General features: G+C 36.1%; 2 protein-coding genes across 2 annotated transcripts; both read right to left on the bottom strand.

Annotated features, from left to right (window-relative positions):
• Window positions 1-2,068: 2,068 nt before the first annotated feature.
• LOC130969804 (uncharacterized) lies at window positions 2,069-3,373 on the bottom strand. Its single transcript, XM_057895694.1, has 3 exons — window positions 2,967-3,373; window positions 2,640-2,882; window positions 2,069-2,540 (listed from the first exon to the last, which is right to left on the bottom strand). The coding sequence occupies exons 1-3, from the start codon at window positions 3,182-3,184 to the stop codon at window positions 2,504-2,506; spliced, it is 498 nt and encodes a 165-aa protein (XP_057751677.1). The 5' UTR covers window positions 3,185-3,373; the 3' UTR covers window positions 2,069-2,503.
• A 4,816-nt stretch (window positions 3,374-8,189) lies between these two features.
• LOC130967664 (F-box protein SKIP8) lies at window positions 8,190-11,507 on the bottom strand. Its single transcript, XM_057892621.1, has 3 exons — window positions 10,562-11,507; window positions 9,463-9,659; window positions 8,190-8,956 (listed from the first exon to the last, which is right to left on the bottom strand). Exons 1-3 carry the CDS (start codon window positions 11,015-11,017, stop codon window positions 8,704-8,706), a joined length of 906 nt encoding a protein of 301 aa, XP_057748604.1. The 5' UTR covers window positions 11,018-11,507; the 3' UTR covers window positions 8,190-8,703.
• Window positions 11,508-27,970: the final 16,463 nt, after the last annotated feature.

Below are 27,970 nucleotides of genomic sequence, written 5' to 3'. Positions count from 1 at the left end.
GCCTTGTGTGTGAATCCCCCTCTCAATGCCTGTTTAGTTTACTGTTGCCCGCAAAAATCTTGCAAACGAAATCCCCTTAATACGCCACCCACGGCAGAAGAAGGTGGGCAAAGAGGCAGCAGAGATATGACCGAAAAGGAGAGCAGATGGGCGAGTAGACAAGCGGGGAGCAACGACGTGAGCAGGCAAAGACACTGAACAACGACACAGGCGGGTAGATATGCTGGTGGCAGCTACACGAGCAGTCAAACACTGGCAGCAATGATGTGGGCGGATAGATACGTGGGCGGCGATGGTCTGAGTCATCCTCTTCTCATCGCATGGCCTTTAGCATTGCTCGCGCACGGTGGTCTAAGTCGTCTTCTTTTTGTTGTTAATTGTTGCTAATTCTTCTTCTTCAATCTTTGTTAGTTGTTGTTTTTTATTTTTCTTATTCTTCTTCTTGTTAATTGCATAGATGTTCAGTTTTTATCTGAAATTGTTTTGATTTGTGTTTTGATTTGAGATCATCTGAAATTTGAAAGTGCAAAAATAGTGAATCTATAACAAAAGTGAGAAAAAATGTGATTCTATGCAAGAGTATTTTTGTACAAATTGAGAAAAATAATGATTTTAAAACCAAGTTAAACTTTAAGAACAAATTAGAATGAAAAAAAAAATTAGAAAGGAATAAAATTTTCAGTTTAAACCTTAAAAACCAAAATTATACTTAATCCTTCAATAGACATTAAGGTAGTATTTGATAGAGATAAAGACCGAAAGCCAATAACTAAATGTTTGATGGTAAGGGATAGAAGAATCAAATTGTATAATCAAAAGGATTATTTAAAGACTTATAAAATAATAAAAATTTAAAGGGCATAAAATGTCTAATCTAAATTTCATTAAAGATCAATTTGCATATATACTTTTAAATTATTTAGATTTTACCTATTATGCAGAAGAGGTCTGTTACACATACAAGTCTTTTTTATTTATAAGTCTTACAAGTTGGCACAAATCCAACAAAACACACGCGCATTACTCCCACGTTCAAGAGTAAATATACGCAAAGCGCGCTACTCACCATGCATTATGAACGACTCTTCTTCTTCTTCCTCCATGAAAACGAGTTTCTTGACAAATTTGTTCGATCTCCTTCGTGCGTTATCTTTTCGCCTTTTTATTCGTTGTTTTACCTGCGTTTATCACTGGTATTCTTGCTTCGTTTTTTTTTTTTCGATTTTCATAGTTTCTAAAATCAAACTTTGAAATCGTTTTGAAGATAATGAAACTTCAGAAATACACCCAAACGATTACAGAAATACACCCAAACGATTATAGGAATTCACCCAAACGATTATAGAAATACACCCAAAGGATTACAAAAATACACCCAAAGGATTTAAGAAATACACCCAAAATTCGTTGAAGTACACCTTATGCATAATTCAGAACTCTTTCTCTTTCTCATCCTCATCTTCTGTTGCTTCTTCATTTTTTTATTTCATATTCTCATAATTCTTTTTTGGAGTAAAAAATCAAACAAAGAAGAAAAAATACATAATGTTGCAAAATCAAAAGAAGAACGAGGAGAAACACGACGATGAAGATGAAACAATTCAAAAACGATTTCAAAGCTTGATGTTAAAAAACAATGGAAATCGAGAATAACGAAGAAAGAAAACACAGAAAAAAACACGTAAATGAAGGAAAAAGAGAAGTCTAAGAAATTCGAAAAAGGAAATAAAATCCTTTCAAAAATTAAAAATCTGTTGAGATGCGTTTAAGCTTAATATGAATTAGAGGACTTGTAAGACTTATATAACAGAATCACTTGTATGTAGAGATTAATCCTATGCAGAAACAATATAGTATTGTCTAATAAAATATTGCATGTGTAAACATTTTAAGATAACAACCGGCTGAATAATACTAAACAGGATGCTATTGTGACATAGATGTAATGGTTTATTAGTAGTACATAAAAACTAAATCATGATATATGTATAACTGAGAAATCGAGAGGATTTCCCTGCAGAAGTCGAGTAGTGGAGATGATGAGCAATAATATGTATATAATACTTTCTGTTTTTCACACTTAACGTATTGAAATTAAATTAGTTTGAATTATAAAAGAATAAGAAACCAACAAAAACATAATCTAGAGAGAGATAGAGAGGTATCAACCCATGAACCCTTTTTTCCCTGGCAAGATCTGCAATTTCTCCCCTGCTGGACGTTGTAGAGTTCCTTATAACTTATACTTAAAATGGAGAAACTCTTAATGTAGTTAAGATCTTGAATTAAACATATAAACCGTTGCTTAATACTAAGATTTTTGAAGTTATGTTTGCTCTAATAGAAACCGAAAGAAGTATTACATGGTTGCATTACATCGGCATAATTTAATGTAATGAGAGTAAGAGTATTTATATTTGCGGAATAGTGAATGAGTGTACGAGTGTAGAGCAGAACAACCGAAGCAGAACCACATTGAGCAATGCAGTGAGTGTGAAGGCTATTATCTCTTTGATTTCTCGGGGTCTTGCTTCTTGTTGCTGAAAACATTACCAGGCAAGCAGCGAAACAACGAGGTCAGCACAGAAAATCATGATTAAGGGTCCCCAACCCTAAACCCTAACTCATCAAATACATACCTTATCGGGTTGGAGTCGGTGGGAGAGGAAGAGGGGGTAGGGCCACGGCCGAAGGCAACCTCGTCCATGCTTTGTCCGTATCGGCGATAGCGACCACCGGAGGCCACGAAACCCGGGCATGGTCTATAAGCTTTAATGGGCCACCAACCAAATCCAGGAACAGTGGCAATCCCACCCTGCATCCTTCCTTCACCGTTGCACCCTTTCTCTATCTCTTCTCTTCCACATGCCTTACAACCCCCGCTGTCACCCACCCAATCCCACTCAGTTATCATATAGTACCGATACAATGACATGGCAAAATCATCATAGCTATAGGTACCTTACCTCTGTGTGGTGCCGTATCCAGATTCATCAGGAACCCCAACCACTGAAGAAGAAGAAGAAGAAGAAGAACTCGGTGAAGGCGAGCACAGAGCAACAAATGACTTAGAAGAAAGATGGTAAGAGATTGTTTGACATGAGGTATTATGCTTGTTCAATCGGGCATGAGGCTGAATAGGAAGAGGGAGAGAAGATGGAACCGAGAAAAGAGCTATATTCATTCTCTTTCTCTCACTCTCTGGCTGGATAACGCGCACCACTCTTTTATCTTCAACATTCTCAAGTCTCAAAAGCCCTTTAATTTTATGAGGTGCTAGCTTACTCACAGTCACCACTAACCACTAAAATATACCCATCCTGTCCCTGGGCCTGCCTCCCTCTAATATCTTCTAATTAACACGATCGACTCATCTCATGTTTCCTCGCATCACACCCAGCTTTTTCCTTCTAGCATAAAAGAATCCATTTTTCTTGTAGTATAAAAGATAAGATCTCTGTTTTTTTAAGGATTGGGAATTATTTTGGTTCTCAATATTACGGTGAAATCTTAATTTAATCTCTTAATATTTTAAACGTTTTTAGTTTTAAAATTTTTTAAATATCTTATTTTAATCTCAACAAAATTTTAAACAAGTTTAATATTATTGTACTATTAAATTTAAAATAAACAATTCATATATTAAAGAGCCAGCATTTGATTTTAATAAGTAAAATCGACAACAATTACTAACATAAAAGTTTTTTCTTTGATTTAAGTTGATGATTAATTTTTAGAATTTAAAATTTTGTACACAAAGAAAATTGAGAAAAAAAAGTGTTATAAGAAGGTTTTCGTTATGAATTTAGATTCTCTAAATTTTGAATTTTTACTTTAGAGGGTAAAATGTGATTTCTCATCCTTGAATAGTTTTTCTCTTATATTTTCTCTTAGTTCCATCTATGAAATAAATAGTGAGAGATCACACTTTATCATTTAGGATATAAATATAACAATAAGACCATATAAAAGAAAATCATATAAAAGAAGACATGACTTAACTAGTAACGTTGTTAACATCTATCACTTGTTAACATCTATCACGTCATTCATTCCATTAACTATTAGTATCAAATTTAACAATAAGACCATATTGAACATGTTTAAAATTTTTTGGGACATAAATAAGACGTTTGAAACGTTAGAAATTAAATTATAATTTAGTCCAAATGTTATAGACTAAAATAATATTTTATTTTTATTTTTATTTTTTTATTAACCATTTTAAATACAAAAAGTAGAAAATATATAAGAGGTATAAATATAGATATAACATTTCCCTTGGTTAAAAATAGGGCAAAACACCAAAATAAACCAATGGGAGAATTTTATTACCCAAATCAGCCAAAACCAAAATTTTTTTAGCAATCCACCAACGAACAAATATATATAATTCGAATCAACTCGATTCGAATTGCAAATGCAAGTAATTCAAAACAACTTGTTTCGAATTACCATTGAAATAAAAAACATGTAATTCGAATCAAGTAGATTTGAATTATCCTTTATTAAATCGAATCAAGTAGATTCGAACTAGTAGCAAAATGGACCAATACGTAATTCGAATTAGGTCGACTCGAATTACTAAGGAAAACAAAGCATTAGTTAATTCGAATTCAGTTGATTCGAATTATGTGTATATAGTTCGAATTAGGTTGTTTCGAATTAATGTGTTCCAGGCCTGTATATATATGTGATGAATGTGAAGTTGCTCTCAACATTGAGGGGTCATATGGCTGGTGAGGACAGTTTTATAGTGTTGGTTCACCACAGAGGATCGATTAAGAGGAAAACTCGGCCAGGTGTCAAGTTCACCGATAAAGATTCTCTCTGTATTATCGTGAGTTCTACGACGAGCTATGATGACCTTGCTAGGTCTGTACTGAAAAAACTTGGTCTGGAAGGTGTTAAAAGGGTTTTTCTATCGCATTACAATCACGGTGCTCCAAGATAGCGTGAAGTATGATAGTTTCACGATCGGGAATGATGAGGACTTACAGGTCATGTTTCTTTGTCACCAGCAGTTTCCCGAAGTTCGGACACCGGAGCTGTTGGCAAAGCTGGTTGATATGGTGTCCAGCTCGGGGGGTTCGAACCGGAATACCAACACTTTAGCGACGGTTGCCGGTTCTAGCTCAAGACCTGCTGTTGCATCTTCCTCAGTCCCTGCTTACGAGCCACCCGCCCCGCCTGTTGCCTCCCCTTCGTTCGCTGTTGATCTTAACGGCAGTGTTGTCGACGAGGTTGGAACAGCGGAACTTGTTCCTACCTCTGTACACTGTGCTGCACCGGCTGGGGCTGGAGATGGATTGTTTGATGATGTAGAGGACGATGATGTCGAGCTGGATATGATTGCTGATGATAGTGGCGATGAGATCGGAGCGAGTGAGCCTGCCGGTGCCGGTGGTGGCTCTAGCTCTGGCACGCAGCAGTACCCTTCACATTTTTCATCTTTGGACTTGGATGCCATGAGGCAGCCGGGGGTGCCTGGGGAGGCTGCAAGATTTGGCGCTAGAGATGCTGAAGGGTCAGTTGGTATGACAGAGTTTCAGGTTGGTCAGCAATTTCAAGATAAGGATGATGTCCTGTTAAGTGTGAAGACTTACAGCATCCGCCGAGGTGTACAGTACAAGGTTGTGGAGTCTGATTATCGCCGTTACGTTGGCAAGTGTTCTGAGTTCGGGAATGGGTGCACATGGTTGATTCGGCTGAGTCTCCGGCAGCGCAAGGGCATATGGGAGGTCAAATGGTACAATGGACCGCACACTTGTCTCGCCAACTCTATCTCCAGTGATCACAGGAGTTTGGATTATCATGTGATATCGGCATTCATTATGCCAATGGTTAGAGCTGATGCATCCGTTAGCATCAAGGTGCTCCTAAATGCGACTGCGTCGCACTACGGATTCAGGCCGACCTACAGGAGGGTGTGGATGGCGAAGCAGAAGGCTGTTGCGCTCATTTATGGTGACTGGGATGAGTCTTACAACGAGCTCCCACGGTGGGTGTTAGGAGTGCAGGTGACAATGCCTGGTTCTATTGCAGTTCTTCGGACTAGCCCTGTTCGAGTTGGGGGAAAGCTGGACGAATCTCAGGTATATTTTCACAGACTGTTATGGACTTTCCCGCCGTGTATCGAGGCATTTCGTCATTGCAAGCCGTTGGTTAGTATTGATGGGACCCATCTCTATGGCAAGTATGGGGGTACTCTGCTTGTGGCGATTGCACAGGACGAGAACTCCAACATACTCCCTGTTGCTTTCGCTAGTCGAGGGTGAGAATGCTGAGTCTTGGTCATTCTTTCTCTCCCACCTCCGTCAGCACATCACACCACATCCAGGTCTACTCGTTATCTCTGACAGGCATAACGGCATCAAGGCCGCCCTTGAGGCTCCCGACGGTGGCTGGCTACCTCCGGCTGCATACCGAGCTTTCTGCATTCGGCACGTAGCAGCAAATTTCGCCCTCACCTTCAAGGGTAAAGACACAAGGAGGCTTCTCGTGAACGCTGCCTATGCTAAGACGGAGGTCGAGTTCCATTACTGGTTTGATATTCTTCGTTCAGAAGATCCGGCGATGTGTGACTGGGCAAACAGGATTGAGTATTCATTGTGGACACAGTATTGCGATGAGGGCCGAAGATTCGGTCACATGACCACAAATATATCTGAGTGTGTGAATTCAATCCTCAAGGGTGTGAGGAACCTTCCTGTATGCTCGTTGGTTAAAGCAACGTACGGTTGGTTGGCCGAACTTTTTGTTCGCAAGGGGAAAGAGGCGGAGGCCCAGCTGGGTACGGGACAACAATTCAGTCAACACCTTGTTAAATGTATCGAGGCCAACTTGAAGACGGCAAGGTGCTTCATAGTTACTTTGTATGACAGGGACAACTTGGAGTACACGGTCGCAGAGACCACTCCTACTGGTTCTTTCTCCCTTGGTAGCTGCAGGGTGTCACTTGGATCTCAGACATGTGATTGCGGATACTTCCAGGCACTGCATTTTCCTTGTCCGCACGCACTGGCATGCTGTGCTTACTCACGAGTCACTTGTCACTCCTATGTCCACCCAGTCTATCGACTCAGTAACGTTTTTAGTGTTTATCAGATGGGATTCAGACCTCCAATCCCAGAGGGTTTCTGGTCACCATATGATGGGCCGACGGTAATACCGGACCCGAACAAGAGGCGTGCAAGGGAGGGTCGTCCCAGGTCTACTCGGATTCGGACGAACATGGACGAGGCAGATTCAAACCGGCCTAAGAGATGCGGCTTATGTCGGCTCCCTGGACACACTCGTCGGAGCTGCCCACAGGTCGGAGGTAGCCAGGGAGGACAGTGATAGATGGGTAGGGTTGGTTTTGAGTTGTTTGTTTTACTACTGTACTATATTTTGAATTTTATTTATGTAAGGTTAAAAAATTTCTTAGTTGCAAATGCTTTGTATGTCTCTTGTTTATAACGAATGTGAACTACCAAAAAATTTATTATTCCATCATAAAGTACACAGCATCAACATTAAAAAGGATTGTCTAATTTAACAGATTTTGCAAGGTTAGTAACGGAACTAATATAAATAACCAAGGTAACAAGTAAAAGTGATTCGAATGAGCTTGGTTCCAACTCCTTATATAGGAAACTAACAAGTGATTCAAATCAACTTAATTTGAATTACCTTTCGAATCAACATGTGAATAATTCGAATCAACATGATTCGAACTCTATTGAGTCACTTTTCCATACTAATTCGAAACGATTCAATTCGATTTAGCAAGCATTAATTCGAATCTAGTTGATTCGAATTACATGCATTTTTTTCAATGGTAATTCAAAACAAGTTGTTTCAAATTGTTTCGAATTACATGCATTTGCAATTCAAATCGAATTGATTCGAATTATATAAATTTGATTGTTGGTGGATTGGTAAAAAAATTTTTCTTTTGGCTGATTTGGGTAATTAAATTCTCCCATTGGTTTAAATTAGTTTTTTGCCCTTAAAAATACTAATCCATCCTCGACCAAATTACATTTTTAAGACATGCTATTTTCAAGATTTTTGCATTAAAATATACAAATTTAAGTTCAAATAGATTATCTTTTTGTGCTTTCGGCTTTTATCATACAGAAAATCTATCATCAACTTTCTTTTTAATCATAGCATTGTTAACGTTTTCAATACTTGTACATTTGTACCAATACCACCTGTTAAAAAACGGTAATAATCAAGCTTTACATTCAAAGCATGGTTAGCATAGGATTGATTGTTGAATTTTCAGCAAAAACAAGGAAAAAAAAAAGATGCACGCCTCTAGTAGTATGAACAACAAAAATGGAGAATGCTTTGTGCATTTGCTCTCGTGACTACACTGCACAGCACAACCTTGGTTTTCAGTTTTCACATGTCTTGCCTTAACCTAAAGTTTTGGTGCCAGATAACTCCTCAATGACATTGACAGGCAATGCCTTCCAAGTTCCAACTCTTCTTTTGTTTTTACTTTAACCCACCACTTACCACTGTACTTATAAACTTTCTGGCGCCATTGCAACTTCTTGTCTTATATACAGTATGAAAATGGAACTCAATGAAAAATTAATAGAAAAAAAAAAGATTTTCCAGAGAAATCACTAAAATTTAAGTAACTTGCTTCTCCAAATAAAATCGCCTTTGGTAACCAGTATCAGACATAACAATGTATCACTATATTTATCCATGCACAATATGTTGCTCCACCTCACCGTTCATCACAGAACTGTGATGATGAACCATATACCACCGTCCATTGTGGGACTCAAAGACATTGGTAACGTTAAATGGTCCGGTATCCATGTCAACATATGTTTTCATGGTGACCCAAGCCATGTCCGTCAAGACCCGAGCACGTACATCCCGAACCTGAAAGTTTAATCCTTGCTCCCAGTTGAACATAATTTGCCAACTCTGCATTACCGCGTTATACCTGTGGCATAGGTAATTGCATTATTGAACATATATTGGTCCGCTAGTGTGGCAGAAGTTGGACAAAAGAAAAGATGCAACTCCACAACTTTAAAACAAGCTGTTTATGGAATAAATAGGATCAGTTTTAAAAAATAGAATAAAATAAATTCACAAATTCATCAAAATCCTCATATCTCAGGAGTGTCAAGCTCCAAATTAGCTCTAAAACTAGCTTTGTTAGCCAAAAACTAGTTCCTAGAGTGTGCAGTCAATACTAACAGGAACTTTGGTGGCATGCTTGATGAAATGTGATCTAATTCAACTATAAGCCCCCCAAGAACTTATGTGAAATTTACATACATGAGATTGAGACCTCAAAAACAATCTTTTCAATTTTCAGCCCATAGCAAGCACACAAGAAGTCAACCCGAGAATGTCCAAAAAATATGAGAAAGACACTGCCAGTGCAGTTGGTAAATTTAAAGAAAAAGCGGATTCAACCATTTAAGAAACAAAAAGCCATACCCTGAAAAGAGTTCTCCTGAGGCATGAATGCACTTCACGTAATCTGCATTTAGCCAAAAACGACTCATTGATTGAAGAGACTTATCTCTTACAATGTTGAAGAATTCTGTATTAATATTCACAATTGCTCTTGTTGCAGCATAGTATGCCTTCCACCCATTACTTGGTGTAATAGTATCTTGTTCCAATGTGAAGTCCTGAAGAAAAAATAATTTCAAAAAGGTTATGTCTGAAGAAACATGGTGGATAAAAATGAGAATGATGAAACTCAACTGAAAAATACAATGAAAGATCATGCACGTCCTCAGTTAATCAGTTTGATGGGACAAATTAGACGGTATTAATAGTTTCTACCAATTTGCTTTGTGGCCATATATAATCAGTTCCCCTGAACTATTCCATAGTTCTACATCTACTGCCTTAATATATATATATATTTTCAAATTTATAATTGACGGAGGAGAGGAGAGTAGAAAGTAGGCTTATTTGGATTTCATAGATTTACTTAGAGAAAGGAGGGAAATGTCATGCAACAGATAAATCCCTTGTTCCTCCCCCTAAAGAGAAGGTTGAAAACCCAGTTCAGTATGCCTCCTACAATTCCCATATTTAGTTCTTCCTACCAAGACAAGTATGTCTCCTCCTTTCATACAGTCCATATTGAACATTTTAGGGGAAAGAAAACAACAAACAGCAAATGTATTACCATTAAGTCATGAACAACCAAAGTGACAAATTGATGATCTTTTCTCTCCCTAAGACCTACGGCGGTATTTTGAAAGCAGCCAAATCTCAACTATGCATATGAATTCTTAAAATCAAAGCAGCTAATATTTTCTTTTTTGATATGATCAGCTAATATTTAATAACACTCTAAGACAGAACACATAAAATTTCAGAAAATCCCATTGGAATGTCAGCGGCATTATTGATACCCTACAAAGAGGAAATAATAAAACATCACAGGAATCAGAAAATCCTAGTAGTGACTACTGAGGCATCTAGTTGCACATTATTCAAACATTATAAACACTTCAATTCAGACACCCACCTATAGATAATTAGGTCAAGAAATAAATAGGTTGAGAATTGAATTCACCTTGTGATAGAGGGCCTTCCAGGCATTGTCATCGTTGGCAGCCTTTCGCATCAAAGAATTGGTCATAGAAAGACGACACAAGCTTGGATAATCCAAATAACTGAGGGCATGAGTCGTAATCTCCGGAACCAATTCCTCCATCATCGACGACGACCCTGTGCGCCGCTCCGCCAGCACCGCCGGGGCAACGGGAGCTGGGACGGGAGGAGTGGGGTCGAGCATTTGGGCGGCGCCGCCGTTCAAGTAGGGGGCGGAATCGGAGGGCGAAACGGTACCGTTGCAGGAGCAGCCAGAATCGCGGTGGTTCTTGGAATGAAAAGGTGCGAATTTGGAGAGGGGAGAAGAGAGAGAGGATGATCTGAGGAGTGAGAAGATGGCGAGGAAGAAGCAGAGAGCGGTTACAGTAACGGCGATGAGGAATGGCTCCGACAAGACAGTGACAGAGGAAATCTCCATTCATAGGACATTAAAACTTGGAATTCCCACAACAACATCAAAAACCCTAACTTCGTTCTTCTCAGTGAGTGAGTGAGTGCCCCTCGCATCACATCGCAACTAGTAGTAGTAGGGCTGTTGTGAGTATTAATTGGTGCCAAACCCAAACCCTAACTCTGTTTTAATTTTTCGGGGGTTATTGGAATTTGAGCGTTAGAAAAGAGAAATTTAGAAAAAGAATTCAATTAAGTAACAGCGGCAGAAGCAGAGGCAGCAGAGGGCTGAGAGAGAGGTGGTGCTGACTCACAAACTGACTGAAACCGCTGCAGCCACTACTGCATTGCGGTTGCCTTCGGTCAAATACAGGCCCCTCTGTATATTTCACTATTTCTTGATTTTCTTCTCCACAAACAAATAGATCAAACCAACGGTTTCAAAATTTTAACATTTTAATTACTAAATGTTTCTGCATGCCTCCATCCACCATGCTTATGGACTAGGAATAAAACGGATCATTGAGTATTTGTCTATTTGAGTGTTTTTTTAAATAAATAAATGTGAATGATTAAACTATAACTCTTTTATAAAAATAAATCTTAACATTTACTCTTGTTTTTTCTTCTATAAAAAAGAAGGGCCGAGGGAGAGACGGGTGGGATGCAGCATAAGGTTTAGGATATTCAACTACTATATAATTCAAGAACAAAAAAAAAAAAAAACTACTATATAATTATTCACTTAAAAGAAGCTGTACAATAAGTCAATAACACAATATAATAAGAGTGTAAGAAACTAAAATGAAAATAGTAAAAAAATTACATTCTGTATAAAAGTTATTTTTCAACTTAAAATTATTAGTAATACACTTTCAGTGTTATTTTATTTTAACTTTTTTCTGAAAATATTTGAACTAGAGTTTTTTTTTTCACGTATTGGTATACATTTTATAAAAAAAAATAGAATTTCAACACCTTTTTCTTTTACTTCTTTAAAAAATATAATTGGCGCAATTACAAGTATTTCAACAGTTGCGCTGTGCATTGGAGTCATTATATCATTATATGTAAATCTTACTGCTGTACATTGTGACTCTATTATGGCCTGTAATAATTAAGTTGCCGTCAATTTGGATAAATATGTACTTATTGTACTGTAATGAAGATATAGCAAAAGCAATAGCAGTTGCATAGCGAATTAGCCGCGGATGACAATCTAAGTCCTAACTCCTAAGGAAGTGACAAAAAAGAATCAGTTAATTCTAATGAGGATTCTCGATCTTGTGCACTGCAGAATGGAAATGTAGATGGCGACACGGACAAGATCAAATAAGGGATCATAATAAGACCTACGTTCAAGAGTTGTCCAAATATCAGACATGGGAGTCAACATCTTTGGCTTATAAAACACAATCATGCTTGCAAAAGTTCTAGTTTCGTAGAGTAAATTTTCATAATAGTCCTTGAGATTCAGGTCGTTATTTAATGTGGTCTTTGAGATTCCAATTGCACCATTATAATCCTTCAGATACGATTTTAGGCACTATAATATTTCCGATCATCTTTCCGGTGATGAGTCATCATCGACACTCTAACGTGTCACGAAGTTACCATGCTGGAGAGAGCCAAAACGTTGGTGTTTTGGTTTGGCGTCCCATTTTGTTAAAAACATCATCGTTCTAGTCAAAATAAAAATGTTAAACGAGTTTGATTAAACACTCTCCCTTCACTCGTCTTCTCCACTTTCACCCTCTGTTTTCTTCTTTTTCTTCTTCTTCTTCCTCCTTTCTTCATCAATAACGCTACCGTAGAGATCCGTCGGTGAGATTAAAATTCTTGTATCAAGAAGACATCAAAATCAGGTCTCCTTTCGTCGTTCGTCTCCTCCTCCATCATAAAGTAGAGGTTTTGCTGTTGGTGAAGGTAAATTTTTTCTTTTATTCTTTTTTTACAATGCATGATAGTTTTCTTTTTTATGTTTGTGTTGTGAGTGTGGTTGGTGTTATTTGCTGTTTGATTAGGTTGGAGTTTCATAAAGATGCTCTGTTTGATTATGGTGTTGTGTTATTGTCTCTTCTTTAGACGAACAACTTTATTGTTAATGACGGTTTAGCAAGTTTACATTTGGTATATTTGGGTTTAGGGTAATAGTGAGTGTTAACTAATGAAGGATTTAAGTACTGAAAAAGCGTTAGAAACCATGCTCTGTTTCATGGTCATGAGTGTTCTATTTGCCCTGTACTAGAGGTGTGTATGTGCAGCCGAAAATAATTCATGAATTAATTTTTCAAACATCTAAGATATCATTGTATTATTTGTATATGTATATAAGCTCTTTTTGTATGATTGAATTTGTATAACTTTGTTGTTGTTTTAGGGAACATATATTATTTAAATAAAGTGGCTATATCCTACAAATAGTTAGTGTAAATAGGACAGAAAAATCTGTTTGTATTTATGGTGGTTGTCAAGTAATGGTTTTTGAAATTTTTTTTTTCAGATGAAAGAGATGTTGGATATTATGTTTCATCACGGGGTGATTTTAAAGAAAATCAAGAAGAAACATGGTATATTATCTGGATAATAAGGCTTATTTTGGTGATTTAGATGTAGATACTCTAGATGTCTTTTACCTGAAGAACTATCATTAAAAATTTGATTATGATGAGATAAAGCAATGCTGGTGGCATATTTTTAGGAAAGGTTTGGAGAACGAGTTGAGAAGCTTGAATAGTGACAAGGAGATAAAAGAGATGGTAAAGTGTGCTAAGGAAAATAACGGAGTTATTGATATATATTTGGAGCATGGAGTATCACTGCCAGAAGTTTTGAAGGGCAATACACAACAGAAGAAGAATTCTCCAAGATTAACACAATCATTACTTTCAAAGACCAAAGTTGTCTCAACACCAAAGGTACACAACCACCACCACCAATTTCAAATACTCAAAGTCAGACCAAGAAATCCACTAACAAAGTCAATCATGTCAAGCCAAACAAGTCCATTAATAGCATCCAACCCACTAAACCCATCAAGACCACCCAAAACACTAAAACAGATAAAACTAACAAGTCCAAACAGCCTAACAAAAATAGTATATCTAGGAGACCTTGTACAAGGTTTGTTGCCAGAAGATTCAAGAGCAAAGTTTTTAACAATGAGATTCCATTTGAGGTATCTTCTGACTCTTATGAGAGTGCAAAAGATAGTTTTTTTAAGTCAAATCTTGATGAAGACAACTCCTTTGATTCAAATACTAGGGAGAAGAATGTCAACAGTGAAAGTAGGAGTAGGGTGAATAAAAACCAAATAGAGAAGATATTGACAAATATTGGTCCTCTATCTAAAGGAAAGGAGAAGATTCTGGTTGAGGATGATGCATTTGTGCAAGAGGTTAGTGATGAAGAAGTAGATCTTGGTTTTATTGGTAGTTTTGTTGAAGGTATAGAATATGGTCTAGATCCTGGAGCCGATTCATATGGTGCCAATTTATGGCACTCAGAGGAGATGAAGACTCCTCCAAATTCAGAAGATGGACTAGAAGAAGACAATGATTCTGATGATGTATGTTCAATGTTTAGGGAGGGTGCAAGATTTGGTGAGTTGCATCTTGAGATTGGTATAAAATTTGGCACCAAGTGAGACTTTAGAGAAGCTTTTAGGGAATATACAATTCAAGAGAGTATGTGCATGCGCCTTGCAAAGAACGATAGCATAAGGTGCACGACAGATTGTAAGGTTAAGGAGTGTCCTTAGGTGGTTTATGCATCAAGACCATGAGGACAATTGTTGGCAAATCAAAACCTTTAATGACGACCATACATATCCCAGAGAAGACAGAAATAGGGCTGCTAATAGGAATTGGGTCTGCATCAAGCTTGTGAAAAAGGTCAGAAAATATCCTAACTTCAGACACTGTGAAGTTACGACCTATTTCAGAACACGTTTTGATTTGACATTGAACAAAAATTTAATCTCAAGGGTTTTGATGGATGCTAGAAGTGTAGTGTACGGTAGGGGTGTGCATGGCCCAGTCCGGCCCGAAGACCCGGCCTGGTCTCGAACACTTTAGGGGCTATTTTGATGGTATTTCACTGGGTCTAGGACTGGGTAAGGGTCTCAAAAATAGACCCGGTTGATAAACCCCAATTTTGTTGTTTATCTTGTGTGGAATTTGGAGGATTTATCAATATTTTCTGCACTTATTCATATAAATTGCATGGTTTTGTGTTTCTTTCCTAATTTTGCTTCATGGTTGAAAACATGCTTTTTGACCTTAAAAATGCTATATTTTAATCCTCTTCTATTACCATTTGATGCCGTGATGTGTTCGTTAAGTGGATTCAAGATCTATAGGGCAAGGATGACCTAGAAGATGGAAATGAAGCATGCACAAGTGGAAGGAATTGGTCGTGACACGCACGCGTGATCAACGCGCACGTGTGGGAGCATATTGCTAGGATTGGCGCGCAAAAGTTGATGCATTCGCGTGGCTGGGCAAAAATCTGACCGACACGTACGCGTGCTTGACGTGTACACGTGGCTCGCAAAACTCAGATAACGCACACGCGTGGCCGATGCGCACGCGTGATGCTTGGCACGTGACATCATTAATGAACTTGTGGCTGGCGATTTCTGAGAGGCTCCAGGCCCAATTCCAACTTGATTCCTCATAGAAAAGACCCAGGAATTGAAGGGGGAAAGGGAGGGATCATTGATACACACTTTACACACAATTTTAGCTAGTTTTTAGTTTCTGTGTTCTAGAGAGAGAAAATCTTACTTCTCTTTAGATCTAGTTTGTTTTGATTCTCCTTTGTTGAATTTCTGAATTGGATTTTGTTAATTTTAGTTTCAATTACTTAATTTGAGTTCTCTAGTTATAATTTTGTTTAGATCTTGTGTTGAATTTGAATTTTCTTGTTATTTTCCCTTTTCTTCTCGTTTTATGAACTTTGGGATTTTGAATTTTCATTAGTGCATTGATATTTTCCATGATTGATAGTGTTATTTGAGTTGTTTTCTATTGATACTTGTTAGTGGGTACTTGTAATTTTTAATTTATTTGCAATTCGAATATGTCTTTTGTTAATGCATACCATGTGTTTGATGAAATACTTTCTTTGATTATGGAGTAGTTTTCTTTACTCTTGGCCTAGGCTAAATGAATTGAGTAAACTTGAGTTATTGGGTCTAATTGATTTGGTGATTTGAGAGCCCTAGTGGTCAACTTGATACCCACACCAATCTACTACTAAGTCAATTAGTAGTTGGATTGGGACTTATGAGTTGAGATTGATCAAGCCATTTAACGTACTTCAAGCTTGGAAGTAGACGTTATACGTACTTCAAGCATAGAGATAGACTTAATGAGCTTGATTCCTCATAATTGTCAATATATGGTTATTAGACAAAAAATGCTGACCCCAATTCCTATGCCTACCCAAGGGTTCCTTTTATTATTTATATTTGAAACCCAAAAATTCCAATTGCTTGATTCTTATTATAGTTAGTTAATTGTTTACTTAGTTCTAGAGTAGAAATAGGCTTATATGTTCTCTTGCTAGATTGAAATTGCTCATACCTTGCTTTAGTTGCTTTGATTTAGTTTCTTGCACCGTAAGATTCCTTGCATGTTAAGTTTAGTAGTTTAAATTCTTGTTTATGACTCCCAACCCCAGAATTCTAACCAATATTAATGCACATGTTTGCCCTTTCTCTTGAGGACGACCCGAGACCAATACTTTCATTTACTTTATATTGGGGTTGACTTTGTGACAACCATAATTCTAAATTTGATTTAAGAGTTATTAGTTGGTTTGGAACTATACTATGACATGATTTTCTATCAATGAAATTCTAGACCGACGATAATTCTCACTATCACTGGTCATTATTTCAGGTCGGGTCTGGGCCATGGGTCAGGTCTCCTGAACTCGGTCTGGTGGCCCGGTCATCATACACAATTAATATTTTGTGTTATTAGTGATGGATGATAACTATTCTTATGTGGAATTTAATTATTGTAAACCTTAATATTTTGTGTTATTAGTTATTATAAGACTATAAGTTAATGTTTTATGTTTAAAATGCATAAAATTTTAGACTAATGCATAATATTGTGTTATTTGTATTGATTTAAATATTTGGTGTTATTAGACAATATTAATGTTGATTATGGTTATGCTTTAATTTTAGAGAAAAGTTAGTTCTTGTTATTATTTTCTAAGTGAATTTTACCATGTCAAATAATGGTTGGAGTTTTGGAAATTTGGATATTTTCACATGCTAGCTTATAAGAAGGTATCAAGGTAATGTAATGTTAACGGTCTGGTTTTTACCCGATTTTTACCCGGTATAATCATGGCCTAAAAGTGTATAGATTTCATCGGGTCTAGGGTCGGGTCTGGGTCACATCAAACTCAGTTTCACCCGTCCGATGCACACCCCTAGTGTATGGTGATGAAAAGGAACAATATAAGATGGTGAGGGACTATGGCTTGACTTTGCTGAAAACCAATCCCGGTTCGACAGTGCAAATATGTACCAAACCTTAACCAAACGGAGAAGTTATTTTTGAGAGAATGTATGTGTGCTTAAGTGGTTGTAAAAATGGGTCCAAAACCTATTTTGTCAAAACCTAGCTTCCTTCCTTTAATTGGATTAGATGGAGCATTCCTCAAAACTCAGTTTGGTGGACAAATTTTGTTAGCGGTTGGACATGATGCGAACCATCATATCTATGTCATTGCGTGGGTAATTGTGGAGATAGAGAATAGGGAGAACTGTAGGTCGTTTCTTGAATTACTGCATCTAGACTTAGAACATTACAAAAATAATGGCTGGTGCTTTATATCAGATATGCAAAAAGTAACCATGCATATTCGAGAAAGATTAATCCTATTATCAGCTAACTGTTATGACTGTTATGACAATTTTGTTGTGAATGAATAATACAATTTATTTGCTGAATTTATAACCTGAGAGTATGTATGCTATATTAGTGCACATAGGTTCCATTTAGTTTGCAAGTTGTTTGATTGGAATGTTGTATGATTAGTTGATGATTAGCATGATTAGTGCGTCTATTGTTGAAGTTAATATGTGACTGTTACTATATGTTTTGTCATATCATTGTACATAGGTACTATTTAGGGTCTATTATGGGCTATCGACTTAAATGTCAGGGATTGTTATGTGTACTCTTGACAAATGTGAAGGACTTTTTATGGGGAGAGTGAGTTTATGTTAGGGACTATTATGGTGATCGACCATAACTATTAGGAATCAACTACGTGTAGATATGCATATGAATACACTATAACTATAATATTATATAATATTCCTAATTGGCAGGGATTAATATCAGTAGTGCAAGAGGTGATGCCCAATGTGCATCACCATTTTTGCGTCTGGAATTTGTGGAAAAATTTCAACAAGAGTTGGAAGGATTTACAACTAAGGGGGCTTTTGTGGGAATGTGCAAGGGCAATGACTTATCAAGAGTTCATGGATGGAATGGACAAGATAAAAAGACTGAATGAGGATGCATGGCCATATTTAGATAAATGGCCAAGAGATGCATGGACCAGAAGCTCATTCAGCCATAAGTCGAAGTTGGATAGCATTTATAACAATGCATGTGAGATGTTCAATGGAAAGATCATGGATGCAAGAGCCAAACCCATTATAACATTGCTGGAGCAGGTTTGAATGTTCGTTATACGGACCATATCCAAGAACAAGGCAAAACTAAACAATCACATTGGAGTGCTCACACCGGTTATAAAGAGTCTATTGGAGAAAGTTAGAAAATAATCTAAGAATTGAAAGCCTATTTGGACAAGGGATAACGGATACGAAAAGTTTGAGGTGCATGGACACCCAACTAATCATGTGGTGGACTTAGGAAAAAGACTATGTACTTGCCAATTTTGGATGCTTACAAGTCATTTGCATTGTTATAGTAATTGTTTTTGGGTTCTATTAATAATCTGATTAATGGTATATGACTAAAACCCATTGTTGATGTGGCTGTTGTTCATATGCAGGTATTCCTTGTGTGCATGCATGTGCTGCACTGTCTCGGGTTAACAAGCCACCAGAAGACTTTTGTCATTTCTGGCTAACGATGGAGTCATATAGGAAAACATATAATCATCACATTAATCCGATTCCTGGACAACCATTATGGGAGCATGCAGAGGAATGCAACAGGCTACATGCACCAAAAATAAAGAGGAAACCTGGAAAACGACGTTGTCACAGCCCCTCCCTCCACACGACCTATTTTTCCCTGTTCGGCCCTCACACCTGTCGCTGCAACGACAATGGTGACTGCGACGAAGTGACTATACGGCAGATGTTCCAATCGGCTTCAGAGGCGGGACGGTGCGCGGCGGTGACGGCGGTGCAGCTCCATTCTTCTTTTCTATCGCAGTCTCGTTCTCTCTCTCTTTCCTCTGTGACAACGACGTGACGGCGATGGCAATGGCGGCAGCGGGACCAAGCCTTGCCGTGTGGTCTCTCTCCACCCTCCTCTCTTTTTCTCTTCTTCTATTTTCTCTCTCCCTTTGTTTCTTTCTCTCTCTTTTCTTTCCTTCTGTGTGGTTCGAGAGAATGAAACTGAGTGAAAGGTGTTAGTGTGTGTGTGAGAAGTGAAAGTGAGTGTGTTTTGAAATTAGAGTTAGGACTTGGTTTGGAAAAAAGATGAGTAAGGATATTTTAGAAATTTTAATAAAATTAGAGGATAAAATAGTAATTAAAAATCAAATATATTTCAATAAAACTATTTTAAGAACATTATTTATTTATCAACTTGTTAGTTAGTTTTTAATAAGTACCCAAATTTTAAATTAGAGATAATTCAATTAAATTCTTTTTAGTTTATAAAATTATATTAAAAATCTCAATTTTTCAAATTAAATTTTTAAATCTTCATTATATCTTAATTGCTAAAACTTTAAATTTTATATAAGAAAATATCCCATAATTAAAAAAATTATATGAGTTCTAATAAACTTTTTAAACTGAAAGTATCATAAAAAAATTCTAAAAATAAAATCCTAAATAAAGATAATGAATCATAAATAAATTATTATTTAGTTTGCAAAAAAAAATAAAAAAATTGGGTGTTATATCTCAACCAACTGCTTTCGATGCAGAAGATTCTCAAAAGTAGCTTAATATTTATATTTCTTAATTTTTTTTGTGATTCAAGTGAATCGTCATTCATGGATAATGCCAATTTTTTTTCTCATCTAGGATCATGGAATGAAAAGGCCTTCAAAATTGTCACCAGAAACTGCAACAAGACTTGCTAATTACATGAAGTTTGTCCCAACTTTAGGATTTGAGGCTCAAAAAAAGAAGAATTGAAAATTTTAACTTAATATGTATAGGGCTTTCTATTTTGGGTTTAAAACTTTTCACTAGACAAAGACTACACAAGGATGTGTGATCCTTTATGTCTTGTTGTGAAGCCCTCTCTTTTGAGGCAACTATATTTAGCATGCTCATGTTAGTTGGTTGCCCTTTGCGTTTTGTGACTGACTGTGTTAAGTTGAACCATTATCTTAATACACTTATGTTTTAAGTTTGAACCATTATCTTAATACAGTAATTTATGGTTTTCAATCACTTACCCTGCCTTCTTTAGCATATTATTGTTTTTATTAATTGAGTTACACAAGTTTACATTCCATCAACAAACACTATTTATCAGTTTTTAATACCATCATTTTATTATCATTTTTTCATATATTGTTCATTCAATGGATATAGGGTACACACCACCAACTCTTTTCACTCATGCTTTACAATACAAGATAACAATCAACACTATATATCAATACAGACACAGCTAATACCAATAATTGGTTAACCAATTTTTTATTCCAGACATCTTCTTCTAACCTCCCAAGTTTCCAATCAAAGTTCATCTTCACTTCATGATTGTCTCCATAAGATTCTGATTTCTCAAGCGGTTCATCCTGCCAAGTATCTGTCCACACAAAAAGTCCACACTATCTCTTTCCACTTGTCTGTAATCAAGTAAACATATAGAATGCTCAAGTTTCAGGAAGAACAACAAGAGAAGAACAGTGAGGTAAGAATAATCATAACAACACAAGTAATACTGATAACTTACATTATAATTAGGACAACTAAAAAACGGTTTGATTGGGTTTAAATATGTCTCAGACCACCTGAATTGGCCGATCGCCACAACCGCACCATTCCGGCACCCTCGATCTTCTACTCCTGCTTTGCGTTCTCGTCTGAGGCCATTAGACGGTGAACGAATAGAGCTTCCACCTCTAGTGCTCCCACCAACCATCATGGATATTAACTTCTAGCTCTAAGAACAACAACAACAAGAAGAATGAGAAGCGAAAGATGAACAAGAAGAAGAAATTAACTTACTGAACATTTGAAAATTTAGGGTTAAATATAGAGGGAGGGACCACATTGAGTATAAATTGGAATTGTGCCAACTCAGCTAGCCGTTGGCACCATCCAACGTTGCAAAACGAAGCCACGTCAACGTTTCGATGATGACTCATTACCAGAAAGATGATCAGGGACTATTATAGTGCCAGGAGCTATATTTGGAGGACTATAATAGTGCAATTGGGATCCCACGGACCACATTGGATAACAACTTGAATATCAAGGACCATTATGGAGATTTAATCCAGTTCCGCGAGATAAGTTAGATAGGACTTATGTCAACCTGTCAATACTCAATATTTATATACCGTTTGAATGTCTAATCTTTAGTGCTTTTACTTCTATTAGTTATGTTAATGGCTTAAGTTAATACTTGTTTTATTAGACTTAATTGTAATTATATTTTTAGATAAACCAGTAAAATGGTATAAAAAATTTATGACGCTGAATAAAATAACTTTTAAAGATAAGAACGACAAATAAATTCTTAAATAATTTTAAAATATAACAAAAATAATCTGTAAATATTATATTTTTTATAAGTAATAACAAAAGCTTTTGTATTTAGTAAACGACTTATGTATTTGATTAGAATTTTTGTGATAATACTTGAATAACTATTTAAAAGGTACAAACAAAAAATTGGAGCAAAATTCGATATCTAATATTTTTTATTTTTTCAATAAAAAATTATCATTCACAATAATTTATTTAATAATTTACTTGACATAAAATTATTAAATTTTAAGAGTAAAAAATTTTTACTTTTCTAATAACACTTATAAAATATTACCTTAAAATTTGATCTCTAAAGTCTTTTTAAAGATATATATTTAATATTTAATTATTTTTATCATATTTTTAAATTTTTTAAAAACTTATTTATTATTTGTACTTTTAAGAGTTATTTTTGTTAGCCATATAAACTTTTAAATGTCAATTTAATAGTTTATCCTATATTTTTTTAAATTAGTAATTTCTATTTTACAACACAATCATATAGATTTTTTTTTTTGTTGGAGTCTCACCAATTATATAGATTGATTCTATACAACTCTAAGATGTTAAAACTGTAAAATTTTTGTACAAAAAAAATTATAAAATTTGTATTAGTAAATTAAAGTTTTTTAAGTTTTAAAATATGTATTACATAAAAACTATTAAAACTTTCTAATATAAATAATCTTAACAACAACCCTTATCATAAAATTATGAACAAATATATTGTCCACGTTAAATGTTTAATATCGAGTCCAAACTTTGGATTTTTTTTTATTTAAATTAAATAAATATAGTATTTGCGAAAATAAATAAACGTTGAAGTAATTACAAAAATACATCGTCAGTCACATCTTGGATGCTGAAGATATTTGTCAAAAATGAACACATCTCAGATGCACAGACCCGTTCTGTGATAGGGTATCAACGAATCATATCTTGGATCAATCATGATATGAACATGCGCTGATATTGAATATTGAGCATCCGAAATACGCGTGTTTCGTGATTGGGATCAGTGCATCCGAGATATGCGCAATTGCATATATAAGTCACTGCATCCGGGAAGAACGTGCATTAGAACCCTTTTTTCCAATTTTCTGAGCTTCTGGACATGTGAAATTGAGTTCCTTCATAAAGTATGGCCCCCCGACAATATGTCCGCGAAGGAGACATCAACAAACTAAATACTACTTGGCACGTAGCTGGAGCGTTAGACTTTGGGGTTAGTAGTTTAACCTTTTTTTATTGTTAGTTAATAATAGGTTTAGATTTTGACTTAGTTAGTGGAGTAGGGTATAGTCAGCTGACAAAGTTAGAAGAATTACATTGGTTTGTTTTGTATACCTGGAATCATTACATGCTTTGTACAATTGAAAATAATTAGTTAAGTTAAATAAATAAAATAGGTACCTAATTGTGAGTTAAGTTCAATGAATAAAATAAGTAACTCTCATTGAACATGTTAGTAAAATAAATATATATCTATTACGTTTAATGTAAATGCTTATCTAGGTGGATAAGTTTTAGTAATGTTTAGCAACAATTAATGGTTTAGATGTAATTAATAAAAATGTTTTGAGAATTGCAGAGACCATAGTTACTTTTGCCACATCGTGAGACGCTGGGTTTCCCGCTGCCGCCCATCCTATTGCCCTATATAAGGAAGGCGGAATTTGAACATGCAATAGAGTTGAGGAATTTTATATTTGGTAATTCCTTGATCACTGCATTTGTCGAGCGTTGGAGGCCGGAGACTCACATTCCACCTTCCATGGGGTGAGGCCAGCATTACGCTCCAGGATGTTTTCTACCACATTGGACTGCGCACTGTTGGAGATGCTGTTGGGGGTTGTACCAAAGACTTCCAGTAGTGGCACAGACACCTGACATGGGAGTAGAGTGAGGATTTACTAGGTGTTAGGCCGCCACCACAGCCAGAGGGAGGCAAGTAGGTTTTGGGGTCAAGATAACGTGACTCAGGGACCGGGTGGCACACACTCTTGATGGGGCAGCCCCGATGCTACTTGATGATGCTAATTGAGGGATTTTTGTTCACGGACAAGTCAGCTACACTTGTGCCTTTGAGATGGCTGCCGCTGCTAGAGGATTTCGATCGGTGCAGCTGGTTATCATGGGGTTTGCATTGCTCTGTCATACCTAGCTACCACTCATTATACACCGCTCCATCGCGTGATATGATGGACATTGCGGAGTGTATGCCGCTTCTTCTATCATGGATCTACCATAGGTTCCCGTTTTTTAGCCCGTGGGTTACAACGTGGTCAGGTTCCCACTTGCTTCCAGGTATGTGCATATTGTAATTAATTTTTAACTTACCATGTAGTAGTCACGTAATAGATTATGGAATATAAATAACGAAATTCTGTTAAACTATCTTTGATCTGCGTAGGTTGACAGGGCTAGGACAGCAGAGCAGAGATCGTCATGATGGCAGGATCCAGAGTCTGCGTCGTCATATCGATGCACTAACCGTCTTTAGCGCATCCAGGCTATCAACCCGGTAAGTGTGCAACATGACAGTCTTGTCAGACTCAAAAATTACTCCTTTATCACTGTGACTGACTATCCCATTGGGATAAACCACCACAAAGAAAAATTGATTATTCTCCATTAGAACGAAACGAAAAGAAGAAAAAGAGAAGAATGGTTTCTGAATTGTATAAGGGGAAGTATTGGGATGGTCTCTATAATTGACTTATTCTATAAGATATCTTGAGTGTAGAGACATATATACCATAATACACATATCCCGGGTGCTAAGATCCTAATTATATACTTGACTATATCTCTCGGATGTTGAGGGGGGCATTAGGAAGCTGCGTTTATCTCAGATGCACTGACCCCAATCACGAGACACACATATCTCGAATGCTCAATATTCAATATTAGCGCATATCCACATCACGGTTATATCCGAAATATGACTCGCAGACGTCCTATTACAGTACAAGGTCTGTACATCCAAGATGTGTTCATTTTTTACAAACACCGCCTGCATCCGAAATATGATTGACGATATATTTTTGTAATTACTTCCACGTTTATTTATTTTCGTAAATACTATATTTATTTAATTTAAAAAATTCCCAAAATTTTGACCTTACTTTAAATACGTGGAAACTCTGCTGCAAAATCATTTACTAGCCAAGATTTTGCCATTTTTCTACTATCAAATAAAAATAAAACAAGTATTCCAAATTTCTAGTAAAAGTTTTATTTTTTTTTAGAATCTTTTTTCCTCTTAATCTAAGATTTTCTTTAAATGGCATACACAGAATATTATATCATTTTATAACAACAGTATTTGCTTTATGGACGGTTCTACTATGGGGAAAGAATAATGTGGTCCTCTAAGGACCTGGGAGGTTTTATGAAATAAAAAAGTTATAGGGGTTGATTTATAAATATTAATTTAGTTCAAAAGTTGTGTTTAGGAAAGTGTTTAGAGATAAATTTGCTGATGATTTAGATGAGTATTGTAAACACTTGAAAGGAGCAAAACGACGTCGTGTGAAGAGGCATATAGCATCGAACAAGAAGAAACAGCAGCTACAGAGAGAAATGGCTTCGACTGAGCTACAAGAAAGGAGTATCTTCGGCCACTTGATCTGACGCACTAGGGTCGAATCTCAGCACACTCATATCAACATGTCATTGTTCTGCCTTCCATCCACCAGATCCAACGATTCAGATCCATGAGGTTAGTGCAATTTTTTGCTGTATGAATGTTTGAGGTAGGGATTGGGGAACCCTATAACGACAACCCCTAATTTTGAATGAGTGCCATATGTTTCACCTTGCTAAGTTTCTTTCCTTTGTTGGAGCAAACAGACGTGTCATGGGGTTGTTTTTCACGGTTTTAATGGGTTGTAAAGTGAATTTTGTGTTGAAATGTGATACTAAGTTGAGGTGTTGTAGATTTCTTTGGTTCAGGCGAGGCTTATCCTTTTATAGCAGTGCAAGGTGAGATATTTTGAACATACTTTTCAATATTGATAAGTGGTAAGTAAGAATTTTGCTACACTCTTGTGCTTCTGTAAGGAAAATTAAAGGGGAAAAAATAGTGAAGGGTTTATGCAAAATGTTGGCTTGGGGAAAAAAATTATTTGTTTATTTATTTAAACAGAGCTACATCCCCAAGCTATAGTCCTACTTCCCCTTATTACAGTCGATTATGTGCAGAGTATAGTCCCACATCACCATACTATAGGTGAGTCATTCTTTGGATTCTTTTGATTGTTGAACTTTGCTAATGAATGCAGAAATGGAACTTGCCAACGCTAAAATGAGGATGAGCCTTAACCTTGGTTCTCAATAGTAGCTTTTTGGGTAGTTGAAAATAGTCCAGTGACTTTAGTTCTCAACCGCACAGTTGTTTTGTTATAGTTCTTCACTCCAAATAACTATGTGCCATATTATTTTGCAGCCCCTCATCACCAACTTATTCTCCATCCAGCCCAACATTTAGTCGAAGCAGGTAAGTTAAGAACAACAGTACAAATGTTTTCTATATCTTTCTTTCTTTCTTTCTTTTCTTGCTTTTTTATGTGTTGCTAAAATTGCAAGAGGTTGCATTTCTTGTATTGTTTGACTAATTCACATTTTTGCATTTTACAAGTCTGGAGTTCAGCCTAACTTCTCCACAATTCAGGTATGCATCTATAGATATATCATTATTCTAGTTGCCAAATATCTGGGCATGTCTATTAATTTTGCCATTCTGTTTCATCATTTGTAGTGCTTCAATGGAATATTCGCCAAGTCAACCTGGTTACTCACCGTCATCAACCAGGCAATAGACAAGTGCCAAGGATGAGGATGATAATACAACTCTGAGGTAAACCCACACCTGAGGAAAATTAATATCTGTCATGATTTCTATCTTTATTGGATGGAGTATTTGACTGTAAACATAATTATGAAAATCTTCAGTAGGTATATAAGGTGATTCAATATTCACTTGATTCTATTTTGCTCGCATTGATTTAATAAATGTGCATTTGAAAATAAAAAATCTTTAAATAGTCTCAATTTTTTCAAAGAAAAAGAATAGTACAAGAGGTGTTATTATTTTTAATGTAAAACTATTTTATACTAAAATAATAATTAAAGATATTTTTTAAATCAAATTTTATGAATAAAAAATTACTATAATATCAAGTTTACAGCTTTTAAACATTAAATATTTGTTATCTCATTAGTGATCATATTTTTCTAAAATATCAAGTTTATAGCTTGTGAGTATGCTGTTGGCATTCAATAAATCATGAGTTTCTAAAGGTGCACAATTTATGAATGCAGATTAAACATATTCTATGCCTTGAATTTCTTCATGTTTTTGCTTATGTATTTCTGATTGCACTGCTAGCGACAGGTTAAGCATAGTCAGAATTTTGTAGTCGTCTTTCATTTTTTTTTCTTTTTCATATTTCCCTTTGAAATCAATTAAGATAATTGTCACCGCCCTTGCATATGTCATTTTATTGAAAGATTTGCTTAGAAGGTTGTAATTTTTTAAGGAAGTGTGCGAAATCTCCAATGACAAGAAACACGTATATGTCTTTAAAGTAATTAATCCCTTCATATATTAGGCTTATATGTGTAATCTGCAATGATTTGCTTTTATTTCTTTCGTATTGCTTATGTTCCCATTGTCAGTTACTTATTTCATTAGAATAAGTAGTTCCTTAAGTTTAATTGAACATAAAAACGGTTCATAAAGAATATATATTTTTAGTTATGCACTTATTGTGGGTGTTTACTTTACTTTTTATTGACATTACCATATTTATTGACTTGGGCTTCATTGAGGTACAGTTGCACATCAAAGAAGCTATTTGAGCTGCACTAAGTGAACCTGGTAAAGTAAATAGAAGGGCACATGGCCTCATTGTGACATCACTACAGCAAGATTATATGTTTGTCAAGACTGGGTGAATGTTGATTTGAAGACCTAACAGGTTTCACATTGTTTTTTACTTCAGTATTTCAACCTACCCATCC

Source organism: Arachis stenosperma, chromosome 3, assembly GCF_014773155.1.
Source record: "Arachis stenosperma cultivar V10309 chromosome 3, arast.V10309.gnm1.PFL2, whole genome shotgun sequence".
Classification (NCBI taxonomy): Eukaryota; Viridiplantae; Streptophyta; class Magnoliopsida; order Fabales; family Fabaceae; genus Arachis; species Arachis stenosperma.
The sequence above is the reverse complement of the archived record's forward strand: the minus strand, read 5'-3'. Positions and strand labels throughout refer to the sequence as shown.

What these genes read in the sequence shown, in the direction of transcription:
- LOC130969804 (XM_057895694.1), bottom strand. Translation starts at nt 3,184, where the DNA reads ATGAATATAGCTCTTTTCTCGGTTCCATCTTCTCTCCCTCTTCCTATT. An exon ending in GGATACGGCACCACACAGAG is followed by an intron (nt 2,883 to 2,966) that starts GTAAGGTACCTA and finishes GGTGGGTGACAG; the next exon opens with CGGGGGTTGTAAGGCATGTG. An exon ending in ACCGACTCCAACCCGATAAG is followed by an intron (nt 2,541 to 2,639) that starts GTATGTATTTGA and finishes TAATGTTTTCAG; the next exon opens with CAACAAGAAGCAAGACCCCG.
- LOC130967664 (XM_057892621.1), bottom strand. Translation starts at nt 11,017, where the DNA reads ATGGAGATTTCCTCTGTCACTGTCTTGTCGGAGCCATTCCTCATCGCC. An exon ending in GGAAGGCCCTCTATCACAAG is followed by an intron (nt 9,660 to 10,561) that starts GTGAATTCAATT and finishes TTTTTTCTTCAG; the next exon opens with GACTTCACATTGGAACAAGA. An exon ending in TCAGGAGAACTCTTTTCAGG is followed by an intron (nt 8,957 to 9,462) that starts GTATGGCTTTTT and finishes CCTATGCCACAG; the next exon opens with GTATAACGCGGTAATGCAGA.